Here is an 8,540-nt window from a genome sequence, read left to right on the forward strand (position 1 = left end):
TGGACAAAACAAAGTTATATAATAGATCTTTCTGTTTGTTAGGTTAGGACGTGTGAGGGATAAGGTTGTAGGGTTAGAAGTGACGTCACACGTGGGGACAGGTTTGCAATTACCCTCCGATGTGAGCCGGAGAGAAGCAACAGTGAATAGACCTATTTCACAGAAGACATTTTCACTTGTCCTAGTAAGAAAAGCACAATTGCTACTAATAGCATTAACAATGTCAAGTAGGGTTGTGCGATATGACGATATTAGACGAGAACGATTACCTTTACAGACAGCTCGTTATTATCGTAACACTTTTGTTTTTGCCCCCATTTTTCATGAGCTGAACTCAAAGATACAAGACTTTTTCTACGTACACAAAAGGCTTTTTTCTCTCAAATATTGTTGACAAATCTGTCTAAATGTGTGTTAGTGAGCACTTCTCCTTTGGAAAGTACCCCATGCCAATCTCTAGGTATGGTGAAGGGGATGTGATGATGGGGGGGCTATTTTAATTCCAAAGGCCAAGGGAACTTTATCATAGTATCCTAACTGGCCTTTAAAAATAAACATCTGCCTGCCTCTATGGGAATGTAACATAGGGGTGTACTTACTTATGCCCCCTGTATTTTAAAGAACATTTATTTACGATACATTATTCATTCACAAAGAAAATTGGTGTCCTTAAAGATTGGATTCTTCCAATAAAAAAAATGTAATTAAGGCATTAAGATCTATTTCCAGAAGATGATTTTTTTAATTCCTCTATTTAGTCAACTGTAGCATGGGTTCATAAACTTATGAGCACCAATTGTAGTTTTATATATTCTCAATTTCGCAATTCCTTCCATGATTCTGTTATCACAGAAACTATTAGGCTCTACTACATTAATACTGCCATCAGTCTGTGACTGGCCAAAGAAAAAATAAATAATAAAGACACTTGCCACCAGGCTAAACAACTTTTTTGGGGGAAACCTCTGCCTCTGTATGAGCGCCGATCTCCCGCAAAAGCACGGGCCTGGGCAGCGTGCAGTACAGAGCGCCAACAATCAGTCAGCCAGTGAGACATGAACACGAAGGAACATAATATTGAGCAAAACAAAGAAGCTCAGATTACAACACACGCAGAAAGAGTGTGACTTCATTCTCTGCTCAAAACACCATTACTCCAGTAGCTATATATATTCACAGAGATAATATTAGTTTGCTGCTTTATTAATGTTCTGAATGTTGAGCTAATAACCTTTTAAGGAGGCTTTATAGAGTTTAAATAGAGAACGGAATTTGGTGTGGTGTTTTGTTACCTTGTAGGGCTTTTAAATAGGGAAATTGGTTTGGTGGTACTGTTAGGTAACTTGCAAAATAGTCTTAAAAGAACAACAGACAGCACTTGTTTTGTTTAATTGTGGGAATGTTTGAGGGGTAGTATATAGAGCAACATCTATCAACATGTATCTATCAATCTAGCTTACATATTAATGCTAAGTATTAGATGTGCCACTGATAAGCCTGCTTTACACTGGCTGGCTAGGGGTGGAATCCATCTCGGTTGTTTACATATTCTTCTGTGGGGAATATACTGGCTTCTCCTTACATAACTTTATTTATGTATTCAGTTTATATCATGAAAACTTAACAGTTCTGCTGCATGTCATTGACTTCTCTCACACTCTTGTTGCTGCTAAGTGGCAGTAACAATAAGGCACCGCATCCACACAGCTGCTGTTCAGACTAACTAGACAGACATTAAGAAAAAGAAAATAAAGTCAGAACACCGGGACAGACTCTGCACAGTGGTTTTCTGTATGTGTGTATTAGGTGTGTAGTACACCAGCAGGGACCAGTGAGTGTATGTCAGGAGCTGGCAGGGGTTTGGTATCCGAGACATTTGTAAAAAGGTCAGTGTAGAGTTCAGTCAGAGACATGTCTGTGTGTTTGAGAATGAAACTGCAAGAGGCATGATAGTTAGGACAGTTAGGACGAGGGTCAATGAGGGGGAGGTGGTGCCTGAAGTAAACAAGGTGCAGGCAGAGAGAAAGAGACACTCTTATTATCTCTTGCATAATGCAGCCATACGTATGTGTGTATGCGCTAACTGTCTGGTGGTTGCCTGTGTGGATATCGTCCTGTATGCTTGTCTTGTGATCATGTGTGAGTGCATGTCGTACTTTGTGCCTGTTTAAGTCAGGATGTAAGTGAGCTCACATGGAGCACAAGCCTTGCTAATTGTGTCATTAGTAGGGCGATTAATACAACAGCTGATTGTTGCTTTGCTGACAGAGGGCTGAATCGACCGGGATTACATGATGGCAAAAGCTCCGCCTCCTCTGACAAACCACCATGGAGCTCCTCTCCAGTGTGTGTGTGTGTGTGTGTGTGTGTGTGTGTGTGTGTGTGTGTGTTGCTTTCACTCAGCCAGTGTTATGAGCTACAGCAGCTGCTGCAGATTGCACTGATTTATAAAGTGTGTTTATTATTCCTCTGTTATGGAACACAATCATATTCCTGAGCTCAACTAAAATGTTTCACTTTTACTTACTTCGTTGTAGGGGTGTAAATCACATATTAAACACGATACAATATTATCTCGATTCTTTGGACAAGGATGCAATATTTACCTTTATCACAAAGTCGGCCCTGATACGGGTTTGATTTGTTTCCATTCAGCAGCCTGCGACTGATACATAAGTCCATTAAACACAATCAGTTACATTTTTATATAATTTAAAAAAAGCAACTATATAAATAGGATTTGGCAATTTTTTATTACTAAGCTCAGCGCAGACATTGAAATTAAAAACAAAACACTCTTTTTTAATAAAAAAGAATAAATATAAGTAGAAATTTCCAGATAAAGGTGCATCTTAAAGTGCCCATATTATGAAAAAAATCTGGGGGATTTGGGGTGTTCTTTTGTGTCTCTGGTACTTCCACACACATACAAACTTTGAAAAAAAATCCATCCATGCTGTTCTGAGTGAGTTACGGTTTCTGAATGTGTCCTGCCTTCAGTCTCCAGGGGAGCTGGTCAAAATCGGCACGGCTTTCTACGTAACTAGCCGAAACGAGGTGGCTAACCATAGCATGCTAGCTCATTCTGAATGGCAAAACACTGCTACAACACACACTAGTTCACCATAATCTACAAAAGAACTACTTACATGTCCCTATTCTGCAGGTATTCCACGCAAAGTTGGACGTGCGCCCTCGTTGAGAAGAAGTCTCCCGGCTAATCCTGCCTTGTACAGGCCGAAGTTGGAGAAACAGCTAGCTAGCTCATGTAATACTTACGTAGCTACTGCGCATGTGCGACTGACAACAAAGAAGTTACAGCAGTGAGAGGTCTCACTCTGTAGCTAAAACAGAGACCTGAACACAGGGTGAAAAGAGGAGCTGCAGCAATGTGCAGTACAACAAAAACATGGTGTTTTTTTGAAAATGAAACCATGTAAACCTATTCTGGTACAACCTTAAAATACAATTATCAACCTGAAAATGAGCATAATATGGCCACTTTAAATATGACGATATGTAACAACATTCTCACTGTGTATCATTAATATGGGATCGTTGAGGATTGAATCGATACATCGTTCCAGATCAATGTATCGTTACACCCCTGCTCAGTTGTCATGGAACTTGGGATATATTGAAACTTCCCATTGTTTCGAGATGTACACATGTTGGCTTAAAACATGACAACTGGGCAAACTTCATCTGCCGTTGATGACTGTGTGATGCAACCAAAAGCTCCACAACTAGCAAATGTTTATGTCAAAGTATGGGGGACAATCTAGCTAAATTTCTTTATAAATTAGATGTCATTACTACCATTACGACCGGTGCGTGTCAGTTTGGACAGTATACATACAGTACTTCTATTCTATTTTGCCATGTTAAAAATCTAAAACAAGGTCTGTAAAGTGTGTGACGCTGGCCTAGTCTACGGTGAGGACAAGAGGACGGTATTCCACTTAATCCAGACAGCAATAGCAGCAATATATCTTAGGAAGGTTTCTTTGTAACTTTATCTAGAATCATCTTTGTCCACATAGTTTTGTATTCTGAGCATGAAAGTTATTCGTTATCGAATACACACCTTATATTATAATGTATTTGCTAAGCAGTTACTTAACCAACAGTACAATAAATGTAACTCTAGTTTTATTGAGGCATATAACTGTATTATTGGCATTTTAAATTACAATCAAAATATTTTCAACCCTTTCAACAGCACATCAGCTTCAGGAAAGAAAGAAGGATTTTCATCCAGGAAAGACAGAGTGTGTAACTTGGACGTCCATCCTCTTGTGGTGCGGTTTAAAGAAGGCAGATAGGAATGTTGATTTGTTTGTTTTTTTATGTTTAGAAGAGAAAGTCAAAATCACAGCCAGGAAAGGTTCAGGGGATGCAACCTGGACGTCTCTCCTGATGTTCCAAAGACATGAATTCGAAATGATTTTGCCAGTTGGGAAAGAAACACTTTTAAATTAAAAAAAAATGTCATGGAGAACTATGACAACAAACACTCAGTTTAGTTCCACTAGATGTAACGCATGAAAACACCCTATAATGCTTTTGCTACACATTGATGCACCAGTAACTCATTCGTCTTTCATTTTGAACAAATTCCATTCCTTCAAAGAAAGAGTAGCATACTTTAACAGCTCATATGTGACGCGGATTGGTACTTTACCATGTTACTCTAACTAGAAATATGATTTTTACCTCAAAAGCATTACACTAACATTAACTGTCTTACAGTTAGAGCTTACTAAACCTCACATTGTGCAGTAATTAGGGAGCACTGTAATGTAACCCACCTGCCATGCAATGCAAAGCACAGTGTGTGATGCACAGTGAAAAGCAGTGCACACAGCTCTGTATAGACAGACGCCTGGTCAGAGGTGGGCGGATGGAGCGTACAGTAGCTCAGGTATTGGCAGCAGGCCAGCTCCTGTAGCCAAAACACTATAATTGTGTTTGGCAACACATTACCCGCCATAAATACATCTTCCATATACCTATTACAATATTGACTGTTTACAGACTAAATAAAATGCTTTTTATAGGAGATTCTATTAGTCTGATTGTTTCAAGGGCTAAGGCATTATTTTTAACAGATACTATTGGGTTCAAGTTAGTGAGAGAGAATTTGTTGTTGGCTCAATGCTGAAAATGATTCGTTCGCATAAAAGAACATAGCCAACAAACAGACTTCAATACAAGGTATTTAAGGATGCAACAGCGCCGGGGAAGGAGATGCAATGTCTAAGTACGCAATTGTTCATTATCTCAAAACATTATTCGTGCAATCCATTAAATTTAGGACTCATTACCAAATGTGGGACATTTTAGGCGTGCAAATTCATTTTCACCTAAAGTTAGGATGGTAGAAAAGTAATTAGAGTTACAGTTTAATGAAATCATGAACCATACATGGAGTCACTGGAGATTGTACATAAATTACTTCAATTAATCACACGCACACTGATTCAGATGATAACTCAGAATCAGAAAGTTGGGAGTCTCCTCTCTCGTTTACTCGCTGTCCGTTTCTTGCTCTTGCTTTGTGTGTTTTGGTGCATGCACGTGTCTTTCTGTGTGTAGAAATGTACCGTTGTTTTGTGCGTTTGGTTTGTGTGTGTCACTGAAGGGGCAGTGTGTAGGGGAAGGGCCAGAGGTCCGTTGCACCCTGGAGAACGGACAGGGGCCAAAGCTGCATCTCCCTTCTTCCCGTCCCTCTTCCCTCACCCTGGGCTGTCATGGGATGTCTCCGTGGGTGACGGTTTCCTTGGCAACGAAAGCCCTGTGAGGAGGCTGCATTGTGCACTCAGAGGGTGATGCAGAAAGGCTCGTTGAAGGTGGCGAGGGAGGGGGGCACGAAGTGATATCGGATGGAACAGGCACACAAAGCTACACAAGCAAGGTAAACAACTTTCAGCCATTACTCACCACATGGCTCTGTTTCTTTTTTTTCCCCCATCCTTCCAGCTAATCAAAACTAGACCCTGATTAAAACAGCAACGCCGGCCAAATGAACTCCCATTTGCATATACATGCTGTGTAAAATCAGAACCGATGCCAGAGTGTGAATTCACCTTGACGTGGCCGTGTTAAATGTATCAAACAGTCACGTCTAAGTAGCTGAACGCTCTGATTTGCTGTAGTTACAAATCCATTTCCCGCTGTGTTACACAGACAGTCAGGCCAAAAAAACAACAACCTCACAGTGGCTTCTTTTGGGAACCTACAGCTTGATCCCCTTTCTAGATCCTAACGTGTGATGGGGTGTTTGATTAAGCGGTGTTTATTTAATAGAACAGTTAAAATACTTACCCCTAATGTGGTCGAAAGTCTGTTCTCAAAGGTGGCTCTGTCATTGCGCCCCCTGCTGTCTCTGAGGGTGTACAGACCTTCCAGGCTGCCAACCTGTCAGGGTAGAAACAAATATTGTGGTCAGGATATAAAAGCCCCCACTTTCAAAGGGGCTTTTATATACTGCATAAGGGTTATAGAACACAAGATTTGTTTTGTTTGAATGCCTGTTATTTAAGAATGTGTTAAATATTGTGCCCCTCCAAAACTCAGTATATGCTAAGAATGCAAAAGATGGATGGAAATTCATGAAGAGTGTTTTTATCATTACAGAGAGACCGATACAGGTACAGTGTGAGGGTCAAAACACATAACGCATTCAGCCTTAATCACCCATATGACCCTTTACACAACATGATACCAGCGTATCCCCTCCGGCCATCTGTCTTGTGTGGGTTTTTCTGCAAGAGGTGGGCCAAAATCAAATAGCAGACAGTTTATCTAACCTTATCCTGGGCTTTTCATTTCCAAGCCTTATAAACTCAAATTGTATTGACCGCCTGGGAGAGTTAGAACTAACTAAGTGAAATCTACTCGCCGGCAATTGTGTCCAAGGCGCACGTTGTGCGTGTGCGTGTGTGTGTGTACGTGGCTTGCTGCTGATTCTATCTCCCTTCACATTCATTCTCTCTATTCTCTGTCCCTGAGGTGCATCAGGGCTGAGACTGCAGAGTAAATTGTCCCAAATTGAGTTCCTTCTTGCCGGCAGATACAGGCCACATCCCGACCGTTTAGAGCGAGAGCGAGAGAGAGAGAGAGAGAGAGAGAGAGAGAGAGGAAAAACAATCACAGCACACATCACTTGCTCTAAAATCTTCTCTCTAATTTCTCTCTTTGCTTTCTTTTCCTTATAGCCACCCTCCCCATCTCTCCCTCTGTCTCTCTCCTCTGCTGATTTCCCTGCTGCCTCTCATTCTTCTCCGAGCACATTATTCTTCTGCTTCTCACTCTTTATATCACTCTCTGGGCGTCTTCCCTTGTCTTTGTCTGCTGAGATAGGTATACATCAGTCTTTCCTTGCTCAGCTTGGCTTTTTCCTTCGTTTGAGGATTCTTTGCCCTTCTGCTTGTTCCCCTTCCTCCCATCTTTTTCATTTCTCCCTCGATCCCATCAGCCCCACCAACAGTGTTTCCCTTCCTTCCCTGTGTCCTTTAGTCACCCTGGTTTCTATCCCTCCTTTGCTCTCTCATCCCACCCTCCATGGCTGACTGTACGTGGTGACATAGTAGCCATCAGCGCAGACCTCCTGGGTGGAGAAGTCTCGCTCTGACAATAATCACACAGTATGTCTATAGCACTGGCAGCCCAGCTGAGCTGAACTGAGCACACGCGACTCCCCTGAGGCCGGCACACTCCATTTAACTCAGCGGGGGAGAGAAGGGGAGAAAGGGATGGTGATGCCATTGGGTTTTTGGGGTTGGGGGTACTGGAGGCCCGGTGATGGAGCAGTGACTGGAGACAGATATGGAAATGGGATGAGAAAGGATGGCTGGAGCTGAAACTGGTGCTGCAGGGGATGAAGAGTGGTTTTGGACAGAATGTTTGTTTAAGAAGATGCTCATTTCACCGTCTCTGCATGGAATGATAACTGCTCTCTACTTTCACTGCTTGCTCTCTGCAAAATCCCTTTTATATCCTTCCTTAGCTTTTAGGGTGTTTATTTTTTTTGTACTGGCAGCAGAGTCATAGAAACTTCTCTTTAACTGTCAAACTAAGGTTTCAAGCCTTTAAAAAACCCAGATCCCCTTTGCTGAGCCCCTACCAGCCCTATGGATGCTCTAACTAACCTTCACCTTTGAATTCACTGGGAAAAATTCCTCTTGGAATCTACTGAGGAACATTTTTTTCCTATTAGTTCCCGCCATTTTCACAGAGGTATTAGAAAAAATGCGGCCCTGATTTTAGCACACTTGATATTTGGATGATTGGTTTAGGTTTCAGCGATCACTGGAATTTGCTGAAATGCCTTTCTAAAAATAGAAATCTCCTAAAAGCCTAACCTGTAAGAAGTACACGAGTAAAAATGGTGGCAGGACATGAGTAGGACTTGGGACAGATGGATGTACTGAATAGCAGATGCACTAATCCACCTTTTATCAACTCAGGGTATCTGCCAATACAGAGTACCGATCAGATACCAGTGCTCTTTTTTGGCATGGAACTCATTGGAATAT

At 41.5% G+C, this 8,540-nt stretch overlaps 1 protein-coding gene across 3 annotated transcripts in view; it reads right to left on the reverse strand.

Moving 5' to 3' along the window:
- The window catches only part of LOC144520076 (furin-like protease kpc-1), a 227,461-nt gene that overhangs the window by 187,991 nt on the left and 30,930 nt on the right, over positions 1-8,540 (reverse strand). For all 3 annotated transcript variants that reach the window (XM_078253710.1, XM_078253711.1, XM_078253709.1), the window contains exon 3: positions 6,328-6,420. In XM_078253710.1, the coding sequence (XP_078109836.1) occupies positions 6,328-6,420 (93 nt within the window). The remainder of the gene's footprint in view (positions 1-6,327; positions 6,421-8,540) is intronic.

This window comes from Sander vitreus, chromosome 6 (genome assembly GCF_031162955.1).
Source record: "Sander vitreus isolate 19-12246 chromosome 6, sanVit1, whole genome shotgun sequence".
Classification (NCBI taxonomy): domain Eukaryota; kingdom Metazoa; phylum Chordata; class Actinopteri; order Perciformes; family Percidae; genus Sander; species Sander vitreus.